This window comes from Aptenodytes forsteri, unplaced genomic scaffold, assembly GCF_000699145.1.
Source record: "Aptenodytes forsteri isolate BGI_AS27 unplaced genomic scaffold, ASM69914v1 Scaffold29, whole genome shotgun sequence".
In the NCBI taxonomy this organism is placed as follows: Eukaryota; Metazoa; Chordata; class Aves; order Sphenisciformes; family Spheniscidae; genus Aptenodytes; species Aptenodytes forsteri.
In genome coordinates this window covers 2,536,544-2,561,791 of record NW_008794520.1, presented here as the reverse complement: position 1 = coordinate 2,561,791, position 25,248 = coordinate 2,536,544, and the positions used below count along the sequence as shown (strand labels likewise).

Below are 25,248 nucleotides of genomic sequence, written 5' to 3'. Positions count from 1 at the left end.
CTGCGACCTTGAAAAATGAATATGGTTTCCGCAGTGCGCCAGGATCGCTCTCTTCTTCATCTCAGCAGAAAGCTTCCTTTGCTTCCCTCTGTAAGAAAACTGGAAGAGCCAAAGCTGCAGCTGGCCAGACCATGAGATGGGACAGAGGGTCCCCCCACGGCTGGCAACGCCGGGGCACCAAGTGCCAGCAAGCTGAATGACCCCAGTGCTCAAAGGCATCGAGTGTGCCCACAGCAAGCACGGAGAGGAGTTTCTGGTGTCTCAAACTTTTATTGCACAGAAGGAGAAATAAATAATCTAAAGGCTGAAACGCTCCGAGGTGAAAGGAAGTGAAAGGCAGTAATTTCCCCCTCCTTTTAGCATCAGAACTGATTTATGGTGCTGGGGCTTGCCTCAACCCAGAACCCTTCCTTGCACCTCCCTGGGTCTCTGCCAGGACCGCTGCCTGCAGGCAGGACAGCGCTCAGCCAGGCGTTTTTCCCTGGGGAGCAGAAGCGATGGTGACGGGGCGTCCATGCAAGACCTCACCCCACCCCACAGCCACTGCCCACCAACCCTAAGGTCTGCAGGGGAAATCCTGCAGCATCCCCGACTGAACCTCCCGCATCCCAGATCACGGCAGCAGGAGAAACGGCTCCTTGTGGGAGCTCACTATGGGTGGGCTTTAAGCAAAATAAGCAAAGACGAGGTTAAACGTATTTTGTTAAGGCACTTCTGAATCATCTGTCCCTTCACCCAGGAGATGCTCTATTTGGACCCAGCTATGTTGTCAGGTCCCAGGTGTCACATCAGAAAGGATGTGGGAAATCACTATGAACGGCTTCTAAGACATCATTTCACAGTTTTACAGTAGAGGTCATTATACTGCATTACTGCATTTAAATGTGCGATTCCAGTTGTGAATATATTTCATAATCTTCTTGCACTTGCCACTGATTCTGGCCTATTGTCTAATGCCTTAAAGTACTTTCTAAGACCTTGGTAATTGAAATGCTGAGGTAGAAAATTACTGTATTACAAGCAGGCAAATTCATGCCGAGAGGAGAAGTGAATTGACCTGGAAGGTCACATCCATCCGTGGCACAGCTGGGAGCAGGGCGCTGGCTCCTGCTGCCGAGGTCACCGCTCCCAGGCACAAAGCGTCCCTAGTCACCCAGAGGACATTTGAAATGGGGTGTTGTAAGCTTTTATAGCGGCGACAGTCTTTAGAGCTCAATAGTGCTTATAATTGAATTCTTTAGAAGGATTATATTGTCCTCAGTAACTCGTCACTTCCCTGGACCGGGCCTTTCATTTGCATTTTTTCCCCCATTTAGGATAAGATTTGAAACCCAGCAATGTTGTAGTTCGCATAAACAAACAAGCCTCGAATATATAAATAACTATTCACATCCTTTTCATATATATTCAAGTATTTCACAAGGCACCGTGGCAGCCATTAGCATTTCTAAATGCTTTTTGAAGTGATGGCTTGATTTTTTTTTTTTTGGTGTCCTTTACTGGAATTGATTCCCAAACTCCTCTCTGCTGATAAGCGAGGACTGGTGGTAGCGGTCCCGCGAGGCGAAGTCTGCGTTCTCCTCGGTCAGCTGCGTGGTCTCCATGCCAACTGTTGCAAAGGATGGTGTCACCACGATCTGCTCCTTGGGAGATGGCCTTCTCCTGCAAACAGAGAAGCAGAGGCGCCTGCATCACCCCTTGTTTGCCATCCATTAGCAGCCATGCTCTCGGCTGCGCAAACAAGGCAGGGCGCTTCGAGAAGAGACTAAATCCTTCTTGGCACCTTTGGGAGGCACAGAGCTAATCTGAAAACATTTTTCTTAGAAGGCGCACAAAAAATATACTCCTTTCCCCAGCAAACACTGGAAAATATACATTTTCATAACAAATAAGTTTCCTCTTTGGACATTGGCTATGGCAAACTCTTTCCACACAGTGCAGGAGAATAAGGAGCATGAACCATTTCTAATGAAAAATACCCTTCTTATAGTTTCCTAAGCTTTAGTGTACAATTATTTTTGTAACTCTTTTAAACGAAAGAGATTTTCCTGCAATCTCTTTATCCCAGAGGCTGATTTTAAGAAAACCTTATTGCACATCTGCAAGTCAAAACTGTAAGAGCTTATAGCATCGACTCAGACCTCGTTGAGCACCTAAGAACCTTAGAGGTGTCAAGGATCCTTGGTTGACTCCAACTCTCTTGCAGACTAATGGAATTTCTTCTTTACTTCCAATTCATTAAAATATTTTGCTTGGATTTCAAGAAAACAGAGCTTAGGAAAAACCTGTAGATGAGTACAATGCAATTTCTTGCAGCGTAGCAAAGGTGGGCTTCAGAATGACCCACCTGACCCCCAAGCAGAGCCGAAGTTGTCTTTGTGCCAGCAGGAGCAGGAGCCCTGGCATTAGGGTAAGGCAACCCAGCTGGCTGGCTGACCCAGAGACTGCCCTCTTTGCGTAGAGCGAAACAGGATCAGTTTCTGCCTTGGGCACTCGCAGCTCCCCACTCAGCCCTCCTCAGCAGGGTCTTTGCTCATCGATTGCACTGATCGAAGCACTAAGGACTGTGCCAGTCTGGTAACCTGCAGGATAAAATCCCCCTGCGACAACAGCACCTCTACCCATGAGAAGTGGGGCTGCCTCTCCGGGAGGCATAATTTCTCCTTTCCACACATGGTAACTCTCCATGAAGCCTCGCATCTCAACCAGCCTCCCATGCGGAGCCTCTGACAACGGGCAGGAGACAGGGCTGAGATGCACTGAGGGACAACAGGGAGGAAAATTATGCTCTATCATCATAGCTACACCGAGCTAAAATGACCTGCCATGAATCCGCCCACATGCTGAGGTGGAACCGGACAGACAAGTGTCTGGGATACGAAGCAGTGGGGTCTGACTCACTGTGCCATGAGTAATTCTGGCAGTGCTTCAGCATGGCCCCATGCGCCCTGTTCCCGTCCTCACCTCCTCACCCTTGGCTTGGGCTCATGTCACCAGTCCAGCAGATGTGAAAAGGGGTGAGGAACAACCCCTTACTCCAAATGAGATATGCAGAAAACATAGCGCACGTGCTCCGCACCCCCTCACTCCTCCTCTTCTGGGTAGTCTGTCTAACCTGGGCTCTCATCCCCTAACGCTTAGGCAAGCATGCAGCTTTACACAACTGCCGTGAGAGGCAGTGGTAGCTTTGTGAACAAAGCTATTCATGGCAAGAGGTGTGCAGGACAGGTGGGTCTTCAGGGACCCAGTCCCATACTCGGAGACATCCACTGGTCCGGTAGAGAGAGAGATGGATGTGATGCGGGAGAGCCGACTTGTCTGTTCTCGGCCATGCCACAGACCTGCCGTGGGGACCCAAGAGAGGTCCCGTCACCCCCGGCTTCTCTCCCAAGCCACCTCTGCTACCAAAGGCGTGTGGCCATGTTATAGGGACTGTGGGCAGAGGCAGGAGCTGGCAAGACAGACACGGGTGTGTGCGAATGTGCTTAAAAGCCTGGATTTTCATTTATTTTAAAGAAGCCACCAACTTTGCCCACGTAATGCATGGCAGCTCGTGTTGTGCAGTCCTTACTACAGTGCTCACCCACCGCAACAAAAAAGCAACCCAACGGATTGAGAACCTCAAAATCCCACTGCATTGTACAGTGGCAGACAAGGTTTTCCCACCTTCTGTGGGAAACCCAAATGTGATGGAATTAATAATTAATAGGATCAAAACAGATTAACAAAACTAGTTAATAACCAACCAAACAAAACCCTTAAGGTCTTCTGGGAAAGAAAACCCCAAGACAATGCTACTGCAGTCCCATGCAAACTCAATACTGAATGGTTGCTTCACTGAAGACCTTGTTTATTGTATTTGCCCTGTAGCTATTGTGGCTTCCGCCCCAAATTTCCTCTCTGAAATTCAAGCACAGCTGCCACGTGTGCCTGTTCCACCACTACCACAGTAATTCACTTTCAATGGATGGTGGGTGGAAGAGGTGGAGTCTCCTGTTTCTCATTTCCTACCAGATTTTCCAGTTCAACCTGAGCCACCAAGGTTGAGCACAGACCTTTGCGGTAAGACAAAGCTTCAGGCACCGAGATATGGTTCGCAGCTGACGTGTCCACGTATAAGGCAGAGGAGACTCCAGCTCTCCCACTTACATGGTCAGCCATACGTCAGGCTAACAGGAGCAAACAGTTATTTTTACTATTAAGAATAACTTTGAGTATGCAAGAAGGGGCTGCTTAAGGTAATAAGCAAGTCAACTCTGCCACCCCTCTCTGTGAACATTAGTGGGTCACGGGAACAACGAGCACCGCCTCGGTCACTGCCGAGTGACTGGTACCAACCTGCACGAGGTGATCAAAACCGACTTAATCCAGCCGAAGAAACTGAAATTTGCTGCTGCTCCTACAGAGAAAAGGCACGAGAAGTCAGTACGCTGCTAATTCTCTCATAATAGCATTACGCCATTGAATTTTTGCATAAATCTCAAACCAACATGCTTGTTATTAGCCTTCAGTACACAGAGATTTTGCAACGGTGAGAACACTCCTGCAGTCTCCCCACACTCTGCAGCTTTAAAACGATTGTCAGGAAACTTAACCCAAATTTCCCACAGAGAACAGCTATCCTTTCCCAGACTGACAGCTTGTGAAAGCCTCAGTAAAGCAGTGAGCAAAGCACAGACACCCGCTGCAGCACCTTTTCCTCCCGGGACTGCAAAGCTCATTCCCACTGCAGGGATGGGGAGACGGGAGGAGCCATTCAACCGACCTCAACCAGGGTGGCTGTGGTCTCACCATTCATACCCTCCCGTCTGAGCCCATGGAGAGCTGGCTTAGCTTATTACACCGACACCATTTTTTCCTGATTTCTCTGTAGAGCTAGTTTCCTGCACTGGCTCACTGCAGGGGCAGGGAAGTGCCAGAGCTGGCAGCAGGAGAAGCTTGTGGTGAGGGACAAGGAGGAGAACAGAGACCCGGCAGCACCTGCTGGATTTGGCTTAGGCTGTTGGGGAGAAAGAGAGAAGAGAAGGGATGTGTTGAAATCCCAGAGCATTTCTGCTCCCAAAGTCTTAACCTAGTCCTTAATCCAGAGCATCTCTCAAGCCAGTGTCTCCCAACCTTTCTAGACAGAAGGGTCGTTCAGTCTTTTGGAGAACAAACTCATGGATCATTGGATGCCATGTGGCTGCGCAATAACGTTCACTCACAGCCAATTAAAAATCAGGCGGAACTTTGAGTGTTCATTTCTAACTTTTTCTTTGTCATGAGTTGTTTTACTGTATGCATGGGAATGCATGTGCGAAGGAAACCAAGGAAAAAATGTCTATTTACACTGCCGTTCCTCAGATCACCTTCCAAAATCCTCTACCTGCTGACTGAGAAATTCTTTTTAAAGTAATTTTTGGTAAATATTTCAAAAGCGGATAACAGAGATATAATATAGCGAATATACAAAGGCAAAGAGAACTCCAAAGCCTGAAAACCTTATTTGTTTTTTGTTTAATATATGTTTAATATATAAAAAACTTTGTTAAAACTTCGATATATTTCAAAAGATACAAATTAGCAAGTACTATCCACAATCTCAGCTCTTGTCTACTATCCCATACAGACAAATAGAAAAGAAATCAATTAGAGTAGAAAGAGAAGCATTGGTGAGCGATGTTTTGATCGTTACCGAGTGACAACTATTTTTTGGTTTCTCATCGTTTGGGTTTCTGAAATCTAGTACCTACTTACCTGGTGTCTAATAATCTTTCATCTAAATAAACCTGGGTAGCTATTTCTGCATTGCTTAGCAGACATGAACTCAGGTTCTTTTGACTTTTCTCATCTTGGTTTCTCATCTCGGACAAAAAATTACATGTACACATGTGCAGGTACTTAAGGGTGTATGCACCTACGTATGTATTTATGCATAAGTATGTGAGTACGCGCACGCTGCGTGCGTATCACCCTCTCCCTTCAGAGACACAGACCAATGCAAACCCCTCCTGCAGCCATGCCAAGGAGCTGTAGGCTCTTGAGAGCTGCTTTCTGAATGTGCTTCACTGTTTAATTTCGAACTTGTTTAAGCCGATCACATGCACAGACCTTTCTAATGCCCTCTGCCTAAGAGTATTTTCCCAGATTACGTTCCCAACATATTCAACCTGTTTAGTTCTGGAATCAAAAGGCTCTCTTGTTCTGCCGTTATGAATGCTGAGATTTAATGAGAAACTCATCATAATTCCCATTTTCATTAAAGTTTTCTCAGGTGAGTTTAGATTGATTAATTAAGTTTATTAAAATGTATTTACAGCAGATTTTTCTCATTGCCGTGATACATTTACAATCTGCCATCCCTGTTAAGTCTTAGTATTAGTATCTGGTTTTGCCATTTAAAGTACAAAATATTAAAGCAAAAAGCACAATGTTCAGACTATCAAACTCATGCTAGTTGCAGTTAGAATCCAATATAAAATTAAAGAGCCAGAGAGAAAACGTATTAAAACTAGCAACAAAACAAAACCCCATCATTCACTGTGTCACCTGCATATTAAACACAAGAGTCTCGATTCCTAATTAAGTTAAATTAAAGTTCAATGAATTTTTAAGCAGATTTAATAATACAGAAAAAAAAATACTCACCAAGGGGGAGTCCTGGGCTCACTTGGCCGATGTAGAAATACAGAATAACCGCTGCACCCAGGCTGACGAGGGTGTAGATCCACTGAATGACAAACATTATGATGAGGGACACGATCGCCTGTTGGGAAGACAAGGTTTGGGGTTACCCCAGAGTCCGTGAGATAACACGTTGATGACAAGCTGACAGTCCTTTTTTCTGCAAAGCCCAGCGGCTCCGTTGGCCTCCTTGCAGTGCCTGGGAAGGACTACTCACCTTCAGACACAGCCTCACACCAGGTCAACAACTTGTTCTTCAACCTTGCAAGATGAGCATGCTTTGCAACGCTAACGAAAACTCTTTAATAACTGAGGCAGTGCTGGAGCTTTCAAGTTGTTATGAGCGCACCAGTAACTGGTTTTGGGGTTATTTTTGCCAGAAATGTTGAATCTTGGCTTTAAATTCATGGAAAAACAGTGCTTTGATGGCATCTCTGCACCTCCAGCTTTCTCAGGGACTTCTCAGGAGCATTGTATAAGAGCTGTGCACAGTCAGGACCCAGGATGCAGCTACTCGGCATTATCCTGATGAGCGTTTCCCTTCAGGCGTCTCCCTCCTAATGATGCCCCAGGATGGGGACACAACAGAGGCTCTCCTTGCCCAAGACCTGCTGCACAGCCTGGGTCCTGCCCGTGGGAGGATTGATGCCAGTCGCAACCACGTGGGTGGATGGATGCTCCTGGGCATTGGTGGCTGAGGACGGTGGTGCAGCAGGACCCCTGGGGAACCACGTCGTCTCCTGCCTGCAAAACGCTCCACGGTGCATGGCTTTTGGCCACACGTGGAACATTTCCATCCAGCGTTATCTGAAAAGATTTGGGTATGGCATGGCTGAAGTTTCTTGGTAATGAGGTTCTTGTGTTACAGGGAGCCTCGTTTGGCCTCACTGTTAAAAGGAGGGACAGCACAGGTTTACAGTGTCATCTTCAGCAGCATGGAGATAGCTTTCAGTGAGCTACCTTGAATACTAGAGGAGGCAGCGTGGACCTCAGGTCTCTGCTTGGGCTACTCCAAGAAGAGTATGCAGAGGCTCACCAGCTCAGGAAGTAGATTTGGCTCAAGGGGCATATGAATGGGGGCAGGGGTAGCATCTTCATGGATCAGGGTAGGAGCAGCAAGGGGCAGCATACAAAGAAAGAGCTAAATGAGTCCAGACTGACACAATCGGTGCAGCTTGAAGAGAGAGGGCAGAAGGGAAAGGAGCCGGGATGAATAAATGCATCTGATTTTTGCTTCGGTGATTTTATTTTGCGTCGTCGATCCTTTCTCAGCTCTGCTGCAACCTCCTCCCAAGTCTGACTATTGACAGGAAACCAAATCTGATTTAATGAACAAGTCAGTCATCTCCGTAAGCAAATTCCCCCGCAAAGGCAGGGAGCTGACCGCTGCACAATGATACGCCCTTGGGAGCCACGTTAGTTACCGAGCCCAGAGACAGCATCAGGGTGCAACCTCCTAAAGATGTCATCGTAGAGAGGAGCCTCCACATCCATCCCACCCCGGCACCGCAGTCCAGCGGGACCCCTTGCCAGGAGCTGGCTGCTGGCAGCAGCAGCAGTGAATTTGAAAAGTAGGTGTCAAACTCCATCTGAGGATTAAACTAAAAGGGTTCGGTGTGTTGTTCGAGTGGGTTTGTTACATTTTACACACAGCTATGAAATCCCCGTCCATGCAGCAAAGCCATATGGGTCATTCATTATGCATATCTGACCCTTTCCCTGTCATCTGCCCATTAATCCAGCTTCCCAAGATTAAATGTCCTAAACTCCTCAGCGGCTTGAGACAGAAGCTATTGAAAAGTTATTTATTCTTTAAAGTAATGTGCTGAAGGAATGCTCCACTTTCCTCCCTCAAGAGGTGGAATTTCACAGCTGGGCTGCTGCTGTCAGGAGGTCAGCACTAATGAAACCCCACCCTCAGCTTGCAGAAACTGGCTCATAAACAACAGCAACACAGCTTTGAAGGTGGTGTCTCACTCCATCCCAGGGCAAGAAAAAGCAGGCTGGCACACAGTGAAAAGAGGGACACTGACTTTTTCCCAGCCAGCCATGCATCTCTAAAGTCCTAAGATGCCAGACTTTGAATTTGCACCTTTTTGGGTTGGGTTGGGTTTTTTTTTTTTGCTGCTGCTGTTGTTTTAATTAATATGCCATCTGGCTTTCTCTGAATTTGAACTGCTGGATGCATGGTACCTTGAGTACTTAATTCAGGTGACCTGGAATACTAGAATCAAAAGCCATTTTAAAGTACTGGAGTGTATTTACACTACAGTAAGTGATGAATTTCCTTCTGTTTTCTACAATCACAAACCAGTGCTCAAAATAAAAGAAAATTACTTACACCAGCAAAGGAAACCCAGTGATTGCAGAATTTGGAGTAGAAGGATTCTGGTATTTGCTGAATTCCCAGCTCTGGATTATGTTGCTTTATAGTTGATTCTACAGAAAAAAAAGAAATTAAAAAAAAGAAGAGACATTAGAAAGGAGCTATAATGTGGGTTTTTTCTCCTACTTTACATTACCAGATTCCAGAAAACCAAAGCAGAAATTCTAGCTGACAGCTGGGTATGGCAGAGTTAAACCAAAACCTCTGAAATGAAAACAGAAAAGATATGCAAGAAAAAAAAGAAAGTTGCCAACTCTGGTACTGAGTCCATTTGAAGGCCACACCTGCCTATCTCTGCCTCAGTTTCCCTATTTGTGAAAAACGAGAAATAATACTTTTCTCCCTCAGAAGGGTTTATGAAGCTTAATTGACTAATGCTGATAAAACACTACAGCACTGAGATGACAAACTCCAAGCAAACACTCAATATCAAATACCCACATCGCCAACAAAACAAATTCAGACTCTTAGCTGTGGATGTTGAATTACAAACTCCACCTGTGGCATGGGGACCACTGCATTTTGATAACCTGAGTTTTAGACTCGCACGGCTCCAGCCCTCCTACCCCACACCAGGATGAAGTAAACCCCAAGATACACTCAAAACCTTTTTAATGTACAGCATTAAGCGTGCATGTGTAGAATAATGAGTATATAGTAAACAATCCTACACTAAATATAGTCCTGCCTGCTTTCCTGTGATTAATCTTCCATAGGAAATTGCATTGGAACTTCTCCTGTGATGCGCTGCGATGAACTCTACCCTCACCTGGAATAAATGATATTATTGCTATGAATCACCGAATCACAGCCCCGTATAAAGCTAGTTTCACGCCTGCCTTCAGGAAAGCACCCGGAGGACCAAGGTTATAAACCATTCCCCCGTGAGCATGGACATGTCCATCTCCTACAGCCCTTACCTTCTTCCCTCTGGCCAGGGAGCGCCGGCACCTCACTGCAGAGCTGCTTCCCCTGCTCCAGCAGCCCGGGTGTCCGCTGAGCATCCGCAGCGGGTGATGAGCATGGACCCGCATCGCACCGACAGCCCTGCTCAGCCAGGTCCTGCCAGCTCTCGTTGTGGGGCTCTGCAGTCTCATCCCAGCCATACTGAGCCGGGGGAGCATCGTGATGGAGATCCAGAAGAAAGCTGTCTTGTAACGTCTGCTTGGCTGGCTGCTTTGCCTTCTTTTGTTTGACCTTCTGGGTTAAATTCTCAGCTCCTCCTTTTTTGCAAGTACCTGGCTCACTACGAAATGGTTTAAAAAGCTGGTCCATGTCTTTTGTGAATTCCAGCAAGGTGCCGTTTGATCTGCTTTGAATTACTCCATCTGCTGCACAGCCGGAGGGCTTGTTGAAAACTAAAGGCTGGGAAGAGTGAGCAGGTCTAGCGTTTTCTCTCTGGGTCTTGTCAGGTTTATGTTGAACGTTGTAGCTCAAGGAGACCGAGAAATAGGAATAGTCTACAGCAATATACGTCAACATGAAGTTGATGGTGACTATCGGAGCAAGAACGTTCACTTGCCCAATGAAGATGAAAGCCATGGTGATGAGACTTGTTAAGCAAATTGCAGCCACTGGAGTCTTGTTGGGTCCTTTCTAATTCATAAATAAAACAAACTTACATTTAAATTAATAACCATGAGCCTCGCCGTGAAGACTCCCCACTTGCTCAGCTGCCATGGGTGGTTACCTGGGCGGTCTGCAGTACCCCCTTGTCATGAAATACATGCATGCATGTGCAAGCAGAGGCTCACGGGCTTAATAAATTAAAGAACAGGCTGGAAGCCAAAAGCTGCTGAGCTCCCACCTCACCTCTGAGCCTTACTCAAGCTTTGTCTTTGGAAAATTCATCCACTCTCACTCTGTATCTCCACAGTAAAACAAAGTCATTAAAGCAGCAATAAACCTTCAGAGAGAGTTGTGGGGCTTATGGGAAGTCTGGCAATAAAATGTGTTAATTAGAGTTAACTGTTCGTCTCTAATTTCACTACAGGACTCCGCATCGCTGCCTACCCAAAAGGCTCCCACACGCTGCCATTGGAAAGGCTTCGACTGCCAGACACAGTCAAGGAAGCTCTGCCTGCACGGAGCAGTACCACCTTCACATCAGCAGCTTCTGGCCCTGCCCTGACACGACGCTGAGCTAAATCCATGGTCTGCTGAGCCTCTGCACTTGGGGTTTCCCTCCTTTCATCCACCCAAGCCGCATCTGCCCAGAGGCAGGAGGAAAGCAGCAGAGAGGTTAGGCAGCCGAGGATGCTGGAGGGTGGGAGTCAACCCCCAGTGATGCCGGGCATGCGTCAGGAAGGCAGGCAGCCAGGAGAAACACCGCCTGTTCTTCTCCTTTGGGGTGGGGTGAAGGCAGGGAAAGGAGGAGAAAAAAGAGAGACAAATCAAAGGGCATCGGGGGTGGGAAGACTTGAGCCATCAGCTCACGAACTTTAATCCCAGGTCTAACGTGCCCTTCCTTGGGCCAGGCACTGTCTTGCCGTTTCGGTACCCGATAAGCCTGTGCAGGCTGCATAAAGACCTTGCTGGAAAATATCTTACAAGGTATCTTACAAAATATCTTAGGTTTTCACTTACTGCATGTGCTTCTTTAATAAACACACAGCTCAAATGGAAACTATTTCTATTTCCTCCACTCTTATTTATTAATAGAAAAGGGGAGCAGTTCTGGACCTTACGCCTTTTCACAATGGAACATAAATACGTCTCGGGACAAAGGAACATGGTTCTCAGAAAGCATCTTCGCTATCAGTAAGATGTACTGAGATGGGGAACAGATGGGATGATCTCAGGATCGTTAAACCCCTCTGGCTTGGGTTTAACTCTACAGAAAACACTCGTGTCCTTCCCATCAGCTGGGGTTATGGTGACTACAACACTTTCTTCAACCACAGAAAAGAAGAACTGATGTGGAACAGTTTGGTAAGGGCAAACTAAATTTATTAACTGTCCATAAACCCAATCTAGACAATTTTCAAGGTGGCAGAGAGAAGGAAGGGGGAAAAGTGATCTGCGTTTCATTTCTCACCTCTTTTTGAGCCCTTCCCAACATGGCAATCTGCCTGGACAGAGTTCAGAGCAGAAAATTTGACAGAAAGACAGAAAACTATCAGAGAAGAGAAGGCATCAACTTTGCAGTCAACTTTGCTAAATCACTGAGAATTTCACAAGGATTGCCAAGTGGAGAACAGCCTGTTCTGGGACCACCTGACGACTGCCTTCAGGAGCTGGAAGTTTTTGCTGTTGTTATTGCTCCTGCTTCCCCTATAATTATTACTATTTATTATTATTATTGCTATTATTATGACTTTAATTTTAGAAAATTACTTTGAGGAACATAAAACAAAGGATAGAGAATTATTATACTTATAAAACATTTAAGTATTTTAAAACAATCATAAATACCAATATTGTAAAATATTTTTCTGTATTTACAAGCTGCTCTGAAGGAGCAAAACATCATAAGGTTTTTCCAGTCGCTCGGTACAGACAGTTAGGTACTGCAGGTTATTGAGAGTGACAGAATTATTTTCTCCCTGTTTAGAAGAGGGAAAGCCATAAAAAATAGTTTGCTCTGAATGCACAGCCCAAGACTACAGAGTCCTTAGTGACTGGTACTTTGACTGATCTCGGTAGAATAGCTCATGTGAATGAGGATTATTTGTGAGGACAAGGAAAAAGCCTCTTGTCATATTCAAAGCAAGGCTTTGTTTCAAAGCATATCTAAAGCTTAGCAGCCCCCTAACTTAACCTTTCAAATCTATTCTTTGTTTTTATTTTATAGTGTCCAAAAGGCACCTTATCTTACAAAGAAGCGTCCTCTTCTCCAGTGCACACAGACTGAATCCACAGCACCACGACTAGTCACGTACTCAGCTATGAGGTTACCAAAGAGGATAGGAACAGCTCAAAGAAAATGTGCAGGAAAAAAGAAGAAAAAAAAGAAAAAAAGATAAAGAGGCAGTTACCATCCATTTCACCAAGTGCTTGGACAAAAGCTTCAGGCCTCTGCCCTGGACAGGAGGGCAGAGAAGAGCTAGGTACCTCCCTCAGTCACAGTTAGGATCAGCACCAGCATAGATACGGCGTTTGCAAAAAAAACCCACAGGCAAAGTTATATCATAAGTGGCTGTTTTACTGGGGACATCTCGAAGAAGCAGGTCCGAGGGAGGGAGGAGACCGACGGCAGCCCAGGAAGGGCTGTCCGTGTACGGGGGCAGGACAGCCCCGGGGCCAGGGTGCAGAGGTGGGTGAGCGAGATGCTGGGGCGAAGCAGGGTTGCTCCTGCACAGTGCCAAGCCCCATGGGAGGGCTCAGGGCAGAGGCGGTGCAGCACAGGGGACCGGCAGGGGAAGGACTGCGGGCAGCTGAGCTCTTGGGTTTTTTATAAAACCACCCATTTCCTGGCTTTTCTGCCTACGCATAGGGTTCCAGATCCCGAGCCTTCCCCTCCTTGCATTTCATACATCCCCCATCTCACCCTACGGACACACAGAAATCCTGGCTTCTTAAATCACCAGTTTTCCTTCAGGTGAAGGTTTGACAGCAATCTCAGAGAAAGGGTGACTAACCCCACGTCCAAGGAAGGCGAGCATGGGGATCACGTTCTCCTGGGCGATGCACTGCAGGATCCTGGGTGCTCCGTACAGGCCTCCCATGCAGGAGGCCAGGGACGAGATGTACAGCCCTAGCAAAAACAAGAAGCCCACCAAGGATACCTGGAGGAAGCGGAGAGAATGCAAAGTTGATTATATTGTTCTTTAAAGACCCCCGAGCAGTCTTAAATACATGTATTTTAAGAGATCACATATATTTTGTAACATTGCTAAATGAACAGAACGAGCCCTGGGAAAGCAGCAATTTAACTGGTCTGTGGTATAAAGTGCAAGCAATTAATACAGGAGAATTATCCCATAAAAATAATTTAATACTGAACATCCTGTACCGACAGAGCCATTTGACAAGCTCATATCCAAGAAATTCTTTGTCACTTGGAGCAATTGCAGCAAAGCAGCAGCTATTAGATTCCCCTTAAGTAACTGGAAGTGAGTTTATTTCAGGAGAGATCACTTATATACAGAGCACATCATACAGGAAAAGCTGCCCAGGCTTCCAACCATCCAAAACAGGAAGACAAACCCCTGCGTCCCAGAGGGGAAAACCAATCCTGAAAGAAAATCCACAGTAAAACCAAATCAAAATTGCCACTGAAACAAATGGCATCTCAAAAAATACGCTCCGAAGGATATAATACAATGACCTTATTTTCCTGTCTTCAATGAGAAAAGAATTTCCTTTGGCCAACATGAAACTTAAAAAAAAATAAAAATCTTTAAAGCCACAGTGCTAACAAGGCTGGGTTTATTACCGGTTTTTAGTGAGCACCCTTTCAAACGGGGAGCATCTCCTGCGGGAGTGGAGGGAAAGGAAGGCAGCTCATGGTCTATCACACAGAAGTGAGGACTGGGGTCCCCCTGCACAGGTCCCCACTATCAAGAACTGCAAGCACAGGGAGCGTATCTAAAAAAACCTCACACAAATACACAAAACCCCACAATATGAACACTGTGCAAGAAAGCTTTGAAATGGGAGTGCTCCTGGTACCATGGTGTAAGGACGTGGGCAGACACAGACGAGGAAACTAAGGTCTAGGGTCACCTGAGCCATCCCCAAGTCCTGCAAGACCACACAAGTCTGACAGCCAGCAGCCAGCCACAGAGAAAGGCAAGGCATGGGGGGTAACACCAGCACAAAGGCCAGGCAGGGAGAAAACCCCCAAATTTTGGTCCAGATCCGTCCTGCCCACGCTCCACTGAAGCAAGCTGCTGGAGGTGCAGACAGACATCCGTGGCAGAGGATGTCACCAAATGCAGGTCCCCTGCATCCCACACGTCCTTTGCTCCTGAGAGCTTCCCGGCTCTCGTGGAAAATAAGGTCTAAACGAACACGGGTCCTCCCAGCTTCTGCCCCTGTTGAAGTCAGGTGGAACATGCTTTATTAGAAGGAATTACAAAAATTTACATGGCTAAAGATGATTCAAGCTACATCTGCCTTTTCCTCACCTATGAAATCCGCACCCAGCAAAAAGGAGATTGGGTATAAAGCCATAAAATGTTTGCTGTTTGGGGAAGGTGTGTAAAACTAATGGCGTGGTCCAGAACTGTACAAACTTCCTACCACAACATTTCTTTTCCCCATGAAAATCCACTTGGCCTTGTGAATTTTATCTTGTAGGACAGAAGAAACTTGAGGCAAAGATGAGCAGATATCAGCTTCCATCAGACCAACAGACAGACACTCGATGGGGAATCTTCCCTTCCCTCTCCTCTAATCCTGCCCTGCTCTGAGAAATACTTGGAAGAAACAATCAGTTGCGCCAGACATCATATATTATTTTAGCTGCCAAAAATGCTTGCATTTAAATGTACTACTTGACATTCAAATCAGGGTTAGAGGGGAAGAGTCCTTTTCACCAAGGCTGATGAAAGGGTTTACTGGGGGTTTTGAGCACGGAGAGTGTGAATACTTTGTAAGAAATTGGCACTTTGAGCTCATTAGAAGTGAAATTACTGAATCTCATTTTTATGTTTAAAAAGCCAAACAAGTATTGTAAGGGAGAAAAGCAGCCAAACACTTGCTCACCTGTGAGTGACAGAAAGGGAGAGTTTGGATGTATAATGATCTCTCCCCCCTCCCTCTCTCCAAAGTCATTAAAATCTAAAGCAACTTGTAAGCAGCTTGTAATAACTCAAAGAAGCAACATGAATATTGGGATTGCACCATTGTTTTGTTCCATACTAGGGAAAAGAACACTGAATTTGCTTTTTGGGGGGTTTGGTTGGTTGGGGGTTTTTTTAAAAATATTTAACATTATTAAATATCTTCAGATTCTTTACTGGGAGATTTTTTATTCCCCCCCCCAAGGGTTTTGAAGTTAAAACACAGCTGAAGAGAAAGAGATCGTTAAAGCTGATTCATTTAAAGTTGATTCTTTTAGTTACTGTACTTCTCGCCCACTAAGTCATTGTCATACAAAGATGTTGCCTTAAAGAAGGTAGGCTCATTCTTTTTTCCCCTGAAACAGAGATGATTTTCACCTTAGCAGGAAGTGGGAGGAGCCCCACCAATAATTTGGAGTTTATTTTGGGGTCTGGAGGAAGTCCAGAGCTACAATTACTTAGAAAGAAAACAAATCCAGAGTTTCAAATTGATATTTTAGATTAAAACCATGTTACAAATCAAATAAATGGCAAATATCTCCATTTTAAATTAATCACAAGAAATAGTGGCAAATACGGTGAACCCATGATTTTGGATAACGCTGAATAACAGAAAATTAGCCCTTCCATATCCCATTTAAAGTAAGACAATGGCGCACACCAAAATCTTTTGCTCTCTTTTTGAAGGCCTGCAATGACAAGGTTCATTGCCTGTAACACTACAATCCTCCCTCATGTATATACACCCATGTGGAATGTCTCGAGTTTAATAATCCTATTGCTCACCCTGCAATTACAGCCCGCTAGATATGGAAATGTAAGCTTCGCTTGACTTAGTAAAGATAAGCAGTGGGGTTCTTTAGAGATTTCAATTTGGTCTAAGCTTTCACCAATGAGAAAGGATACATTGAATAAAATACAGCACTTATCATTAGACCACATTAGCATATTTTAGCTCTTAAAGCTATTGCCGGGTGATTATGCCAAGATCCAGCATTACTGGATATGCTGGTGAATGCAAAGCTATTCAAAGCAATTGTACACTGGGATTTGCAATGGGGAAATCCCCCTGAATTTCAATGAGGGATGGGTACCCAAATTCCTTAGGCTTTTGGAAAATTCAAGCATTCAGTAAGGCAGATGGCAACCCGAAAGCACCATTATATAAAACCATGCTGGGTTATTCGAACACGTTACCTTCTCTGCTATCATGAAGTCATAGCGGAGTGACTGACGGGTACAAATGGCTCCCAGCAAAAAAACAAAGACCATGTACAGAAACCACCTGCAAACAATAAAAATAAACTGGTTTTTTTCCAGCAAGACAAGGCCACTGAGAATTCTGCCCATTAGCAGAGCCAGGAGACGGTCAAGTACCCGCAAGTTGGGTCTTCAATCACTCTGCGTGGGCTGTTCCTGCATGATTTAGCCTCAGGGCTAAATTTAACACCGGTCCACGTTACTTACCCACTATAATGTACCAGGGACAGCTGCAGCGTGACTGTACGGTACCCCTGAGGGGAAGCTACCTGCACTCTTGATGTGTGCATGGTGGGAATAACCCCTGGGGACAGACTTTTTAGTAGGGCCTGTAGCTATAGGACAAGGGTAATGGTTTTAAACTAAAGGAAGGTAGATTCAGACTAAGGAATGATAAGGAAGAAATTTTTTATGCTGAGGGTGGTGAAACACTGACCCAGGTTGCCCAGAGAGGTGGTGGATGCCCCATCCCTGGAAACATTCAAGGTCAGGTTGGACGGGGCTCTGAGCAACCTGATCTAGTTGAAGATGTCCCTGCTCATTGCAGGGGGGTTGGACTAGATGACCTTTAGAGGTCCCTTCCAACCCAAACCATTCTCTGATTCTATGATTCTGCAGGTACACAGGTCCCTGCACCTGGCAGTAACATTAAACACTGCAGCCAGGCTGCTCTACAACCTCAGTCATGATCCTCCTCTGGTGTCTCTGGCCTTTCCAGTACATGGGTGGAGGGATAAGCTAGTCTGTCTGCGAAGCCCACACAGCAGAGATGTGAATGACCACAGTCCATCCATCTGTGATACTTCTGTGTCCTGTTGAATCCCCTCACTTAAAACAAGCACCAATTTCAGCAAGAGTCCCTCTAAATTCTGAAGATCCTTCCTTTCTGTCTGAACCTTGGTACGCAATAAAAAGTAATAATTTCAAAAGCAATTTAGGTGGCAAAGAAAGCAGGCAGGAAAACCTGAGGTTTTTTTTAATATGTAACAGTATTTTACTCCTGGAAAGCAGCATTTCCCAGGGGAGAGCACTGCTTGGGGATGCAGGGCTCCTGCGATCCCCTGACCTTGCAGGTGGGTAAGTCATCTCACCTGTCTTGGCCCCATTTTCCCAATAATAAAAATTATAATTTTTTTATATTTTATATTTTATACATTTTCTATGTATATAGAAAAAGAAAGCACTTTGAAATCAACAGCAATAAGCGACAAAATCACACACCCCAGGCCTCTGAGAACTTTGCATCCTGCTCTTGGACAGCAGGGCTGCAGCAGCACAACCGCTCTAGCACCGACACACAGCCCACTCGGCGGAGGAAGGACTGATTACATCCACATTAACGAACCTCTTCTCTAACCCACCCAGAGTAGGTGGTGGTAATGGATGATAATTTGAATGAGAGCCAGACTTTAATTTTCCAGATGGCTGAGTAATAAAAGGTTGATGGGAATATGAAATGGATTGGTCACATCCAGGGCAGTCTCCAAAGAGTACATTTTCCCCAATCTATGACTTACGAGGTGCCAATAGCGGCCAGAGACCCCAGGGGGATGTTGGTAGCAGGCTTCTGGAGATCTCCGCTCATATTGAACCCAGCCATCACACCTGTATTTTGGAGACATAAATGCAATTTAGAGTTAATCTCAGTTATAGCATATATAATACGTATTATAATATGTAATATAATCAATCAGTTAATTGATGGCTTCAGAACAGTCACTATATCACTTCATTGCACTTCCACACACATGAATACTGGCTCCTGTCGATTGCTTGGTGAGAAACTGTTCATGTCTTTGATAGAAGCAAGCCACCACTAACACGTCTACAAAGAACCCTTTGTCCAGTTTGAACAATGCTGGGGGGAAAAAAAAAAAACGCAGAAATCTGAACAAAACCCATCTTATCTTAATGCAAACCTCACAGAAGACAGTGCTGTCCAATTGTTGAAAAAGAAAAATGCTACCGTTCATCACGGCAGCGCATTCAGCAGGTGGTACTGCCCCCCCAGACCAGATCCATTACAGGTCCCTGCATTCACGGGGGACAGACGCCGTTACAAAACTGCCTGTCCTGTCCGTGTTTAATGACAATCACATGCGCATTTAGCAGAGGGAGTAACAGTGCTCAGCACGTAGGTGGCACCTTCCAGCCAAGGGATCTGCTTTGGAAGTAGGCATTATCTCTACTTTGCAGATAGGAAAACAGAAGCGCTGAGAGGGTAAGTGATTGACCCAGCGTCACATACAAAACACGTAGTAGGACTAAGAATAAAGTACTGAACTGTTATTTTAGGCCAGAGTACAGGGTATTGTACAACCAGAGACAGTCCTTAGCCTAAAAAATTACCATCTAAAGACACAAGAAAGGGAAACAGGATGGAGCAAAGGATCTCCACATTGAGGCTAGGAACCTGAGGTACAAATGGGTTATGACTTTGCCCACAGTTGAAGAAGGAGTCATACCAGACTTGGCAAAAACCCAACTTTTTCCATCAAATTATCCCAAAAATTTTCCTAGAAGACTTCAGATATCTGCTATAAAAAAAAGATAAATAATCTGTGATTTAGAATCCTGATGAGAATTTGGACAATTTGAAGGCAAGACAGAAGAGCCTCTTTAAGACACTAACTTCTGCCCATCACTGTCCCACTCCTCGGATGTCAGACTAACATCTTCATAAGGATGCGTGGGCCAGGTGCCAGCCAGCAGTGCTCATGGGATAGTCCCTGGGAGCCAGGGTGAGATCACCACAAAACAACAATGAGGAGGAGGATGCCAACGCCACGGTGCTCGCAGCATCTGCCAGCCCTGGCAGCAGGGGACCGACCATGCGTCAGTCCGCCACTCGGCTGCCAAGTCCAGCAGTCGTTCCTCATTTTCAGAGGGCAGAAGAATGACAAAGTCGGTCTCTGAGGCCACAAATCTGAGTGACTACCGCTCTAAATCAGCAACAACCCATTGCATTTTAAAGCTCAAACACTGACTGCTGCTTGGGAGGATTTTCTCCCAAGACGGAGGGTAGACAAAGGAGCCGTGGGACAAATCCCAGGGTAAAGAGGACAAACCCAGCTCAGCTGGATGGGTGCCTTCCCTACAGACCTTGCACGGCCACCAATGGACTGCCAACAGGGAGCAATGGTTGGGTTGCTAATTGAGGAATAGGGACTCATCTCCCTGCTCCATCCCAGGCTTTGCTGTGCGTCTTCATAGCTCCATCTCCCCATCTGCTAGATGGGAATCATAACACTTCCTCTCCTCGCTGTGCTGCTGTGATGATAACATGGTAGTGAGCACAAGGCACTCACATGTTGCCAAACACATCAGCTAAGTATCCAGAGCTTTATTTATTTATTATTAATATTTTTTCCTTGATCATCTTTTTTTTTCCCCCTTGATCATCCCACCCAGCAGCCATTTTTTTCTGTCCTCCTCTCCACCACAGAGCCAGAGCCCCAACAGTCCCCATGGGCTCCTGGCATTCCTCAGCTCCTGGAAGAGCTGTCTTCCAGATTCAGACCAGATTTGAATCCTCGACACCATACCGAAAACATTACAAATCAAAATGAGTTCTTAATTTTCTCCTGGAAGACTATTCCATGGACGTACTTCTGAACAGCACTGCTAAAAGCCTGTCAGCTGGTGCGCTTTTCCCCGGATAAAGCTTCCAAGCTCTGTTCAAGCACTGCTCCTTTTAAACAGCTACACAATAGACTTAGCTGGAGGTGACAAAAGTTGGGAAGGCAGAAGTCCATGGAAATGGTCACAAACATCATGCTAAATGAAGCTGCTACGAAGCACTCTTTGGTGACTTTGCAATTCAGGGGCAAAGCAGAAAGCTGAGAATACTCTGAATTTTTCTTTCAAAGGGAGCAAACTGTTGTCAGAAGGACAGCTGTTGATCTCATGTGCCTCTTGGCCAAGTTTCCCAAACATCTGGCACCACCTTTAAATCTCCCAGCTTGAGCTTGACTCACCTCTTCCCCATCCAAACTCCTACCTCAGCAAAGCACTGGGGAAACACCAAAATGGCGTTTTCTGGACTGAATATGAAAAAAGTTGAAGACGTGAGTCATCTGTGCAGCAATGACTGCACAGTCCAGGCCGCCTCATTGCCTCCCTCTCACAGACCCACGCATATTCAGGAGCAGCCAGGAGATGATCTGCCAGAGCCCACATAAATGGGACCTTGAGATCGATGGCTGACCTCCTGCCTTGCAGTGACTAGGGGTCAGACCCAGGTCAGTACACACCATTAGCTTCTGTCAGGACCCCCAGGAGGTCACCAGAGTCTCATGGCTTCCACTGCCAAAGGCCAAGACTACCACAGAAGGAACCAACATGGATATTCTCAGCCACTGAGGCCAAAGCCATCTCCTCTGTGCTGCAGCTGTGCCTCAGACCTGACTAGTACAGAAGGATGGACAACCTGGTAGTACAGAAGTATGGACAATGCTACAGCCACCTCTCCACTACCACCCAAAAAGTAATTTTCGAGACACGATGACAGCTGTCAAAGAGCAGTACTGAGAAGGTCTTTTCCGAGCAGCAGACTAACCACCCCACTTTTCAATGACAACCTGATTAATTTTAAAAAAAACCTAAACAATCTCCACCATCCATAGCCTCGGTCAGGCCCTGCCAGAGAACTGGTCTGACTTGCAGGTAGCCACAAACAGCCTTTCCAGAGACTCTAGCTACTCAAGAGAAGAAAGACCCTACACTTGCATATAAAATTCAACGATGTAGAGAAGTTGGGACGTTCCTTCCTCCAGACACAGACCTGTCCCTAGGGAAATGGCCAATCCCTTCTGAACTCAAGCAATCATATCTGCAGATTGTCCATGGAGAAAATTATCCACCTCTCTGTTTCAGCAAGATAGCAGGCTGGATTTTCCACACTGGCTATTATCTCAGAGAGCAGCAGATAATGACAAAGCTTCTGGACAAGGAAGCATGAAAACACGGTCAACTCAGCCAGGAAATTATGGCCGAGACAGTCTGTACATTGCTGCTATTCCCAGCGTAATCCTGTCCTGGGCATCATCCAGGCAGTGGATACGTGCACGAGGGGACCACCTACATTGTACATTAGACACAACCATCAGCTCCACCAGCTCCGGCTTCTGAGTCTACCAGCTATGGTTTATAACTGTAGATATGACTGCTTGCAAACACCCATTGCATTTTCCAACAAATTTACTATAAAATATAAAAGGGCTTTTTTTTTCCTTCACCCAAGAGATGAAGAATGGAAAATCTTAGATAAGGATTGTAGCTTGTTTTTTAAAAGGGCCAAATTCTCCACTGATGTAAGCTGGCATCTCTCCATAAACTTCAATGGAGTTGTGCCAGTTTACATCATCTGATAACTTAGCCCAAAACTTCTAAATCTATTTGCTGTCATTTTACAAGTGCCAAATATGGTTTATTTCAGAAACTGGTTTCAGCACAATGATATTTTCCACTAACGCCACTTCAAATGTCATCTTACTTTCTTGTATCACATGACAACACACTTCTTTCACTAGACAGAAAACCTTGGGGATTTAGTAGAAAAAGGAAAACATTCTCTGCACAACAGAAATTACATTTAACTTCATTTTAAAGCTGCACTCGTGGTTGCACGGCTGCTGCTACTGTCACTGTGCAGTCCTAGGAGTTGAACATGGGCAGGCAGCTCCCGAGACTCCTTCCCCGTGCAAAGCCCTGGTTAGATGGGTGGCTGGGTGTTTGTGTATCAGAACGTGGCAGCAAAACGTGTGCATAAAGAAGGCATTTACAAACATGCAAAAAACCATCCGATTAATGCACAGAATCTCTATAGGGGTATGCTCACATCTTCCGTAGTGAGTACATTAGTCTTTTTTATTGAAGCCGGCAAATCTGAGTCTTCCGTGCCCATGCACTCCCATTTAGGCCAGCTCTAGATGTATGCTTTGGATGGCTCAGCTACTTCTCTATTATTAAATGACAAACTTGGGGGAATAAGGCCAGCTGCACTACACATCCAGCTGAAAGGGTTTAAACAGCTATTACCCAGGAAGCAAACGGACCAGCCTCTGCTTAACACCGCTCAACTGTAAAATCGGGAAAACTTCACTCACGTTGCTGGAGTTGTACCAATAAAATACAGAGAAACATAGAAAACAACCAGACCTGCAGCAAAATGATCAAAGGAGGATGCTCGTAGAAGGCGGTATGCTGCTACCAGTCTACGAAAGGCTGGGACGACCATCCTCGGCTGCAGTGCCCTGGCCAAGGCAGTGGCTCCTCCTGCCTCTTCGGTCCCAGAGAGGGTCTCCCCACAGGTCCCGCTCCCCCTTCCCGAAGTGGCTGCCCCTCTTTGCTTACCAGCCTGTATTTCTGAAGTTTCAGTTTCACTGCTATTTCTGGTGGAAATGGGCAACTTAAAGCCACTTTTCCATACATCCCAGAGACCGACCTTAAACCAGTTGAATTCAGATAACCATTTCGGACGGTGAATAAAGAGCTTACTCTGAAGAGATCAAAATAGTTTCACTTCAAAGGGGAACATTTCATCTCAGAAAGGCCCAAACATCTCATTTCATGATTTCCTAAACATTTTTTTTTAAAAACTTTATTATCAAAACAGCATCTTAGATTGTAAACTAGCATATGCTAAAAATTAAAAAGAGTAAACACAAGGTTTAATAATAAAAGATAAACAGACCATTGCTGTGGGTCACAGAAATGTTTCAAACTGGCTCGAAGTAACCTCTCAAAACTAAACAACATATTGTTTCACTGAAACTCTCCCCGAATTTCTGATGGATCTTAACACAAAGGATTTTGCTCCTAGTGCTTTGGCTGGGTCACTGCGGTAGTCCCAGTAGAGGCAGGTACCACTTGGGGATGGTGCTGGGCAGGAGCAGGAGCACAGGCTGGAGGTGACAGCCTGGGAGTGACGTTTGGACATCCCTGCCGCTCCTATTCACACGGAGGTGCTGGGGACTGACGCTGCTGCTCACTCGCAATCTGCATCAGGCTGCCTGCCCTGCATCAGAGGCACTGGCAATCCTATCGCACCTCTCCAGCCTGCTATTAATGCCGCTGCCAAACCCATCCCTGAAATGTCATCTCCAACCTCGCGGACCGCCTGTCCTGCTGGCAGGCTCGGGCTACGTCCAGGCAGCGCCTGCAATGCGGTGGGAAGCAGCTCTGCTCCAGCACGTGGGACCCCGAGAAGCCTGGGGTTCCCTCTGCAGCCCTGGCATCGCACCCCCATCGTGGGGGAGGAGGCGAACTAAGCCAGTGTGGGTCAGGCGGGATGTGGGGGAACCACAGCCTTCACTCATTGCCCCAGCCCTAGGAGATGTGAGCTTTATTCCCAGCACTTCTGAAGTTGCACTGGGCTCCCCATTTGTGATCTGCAGCAGAGAAGTCTTGACTCCTACCCTAAGAACTTCTTAATCAGATCACAAGTTCTTCCATGTAGAGCACCTAACACAACTCTACTTTTTATGAGGCTCCTGAACTCCGCAGTGCTACAATCGGCAATAACAGGAGCAATAGCGATGTTATACGGTACCGCTGGCACCGCTACTCCGAAGGAATAATTTAAATCCTGTAAATAACCAAGCAATTAAAAAGAACACATGAAAAAGCTGTGCAGCAACCAAAGTAATTATACATCAGCCCAAACTGTATTTTCAGAGAATGTTTAACATTACTACTGGTATTACTACTGCTAACTAACAAAGCAACAGGCTGCCAGGGCTTTAAATAAATTATATCTATTAGCTTTGGCATTATTCCTAGCAGCCAAGCATTAGCAGTGATGAAGAACCATTTAATATGGCTAATCATGGTAATTTTCTGCATAGCTTTGTCATAACGTTGGCAGCTGGTCATGAGCGGTGTTCCCCAGGGCTCAGTTTTGGGGCCGGTCTTGTTCAATATCTTTATCGATGATCTGGATGAGGAGATCGAGTGCACCCTCAGTAAGTTTGCAGACGACACCAAGTTGGGCGGGAGTGTTGATCTGCTCGAGGGTAGAAGGCTCTGCAGAGGGACCTGGACAGGCTGGATCAATGGGCCGAGGCCAACCGTATGAGGTGCAACAAGGTCAAGTGCCGGGTCCTGGACTTCGGCCACAACAACCCCATGCAGCGCTACAGGCTTGGGGAAGAGTGGCTGGAAAGCTGCCTGGCGGAAAAGGACCTGGGGGTGCTGGTTGACAGCCGGCTG

The 25,248-nt window shown here is 46.0% G+C and overlaps 1 protein-coding gene across 1 annotated transcript in view; it reads right to left on the bottom strand.

The window, feature by feature from the left end:
- Positions 1-282: 282 nt before the first annotated feature.
- SLC12A8 (solute carrier family 12 member 8) overlaps positions 283-25,248 on the bottom strand; it is a 54,130-nt gene continuing 29,164 nt past the window's right edge. The window contains exons 6-13 of the mRNA XM_009290997.2: positions 18,555-18,642; positions 16,975-17,062; positions 13,630-13,776; positions 9,970-10,645; positions 9,005-9,102; positions 6,628-6,745; positions 4,339-4,399; positions 283-1,662 (exon numbers count right to left, since the gene is read on the bottom strand). Of these exons, the coding sequence (XP_009289272.1) occupies positions 1,497-1,662; positions 4,339-4,399; positions 6,628-6,745; positions 9,005-9,102; positions 9,970-10,645; positions 13,630-13,776; positions 16,975-17,062; positions 18,555-18,642 (1,442 nt within the window). The 3' untranslated portion in view covers positions 283-1,496. The remainder of the gene's footprint in view (positions 1,663-4,338; positions 4,400-6,627; positions 6,746-9,004; positions 9,103-9,969; positions 10,646-13,629; positions 13,777-16,974; positions 17,063-18,554; positions 18,643-25,248) is intronic.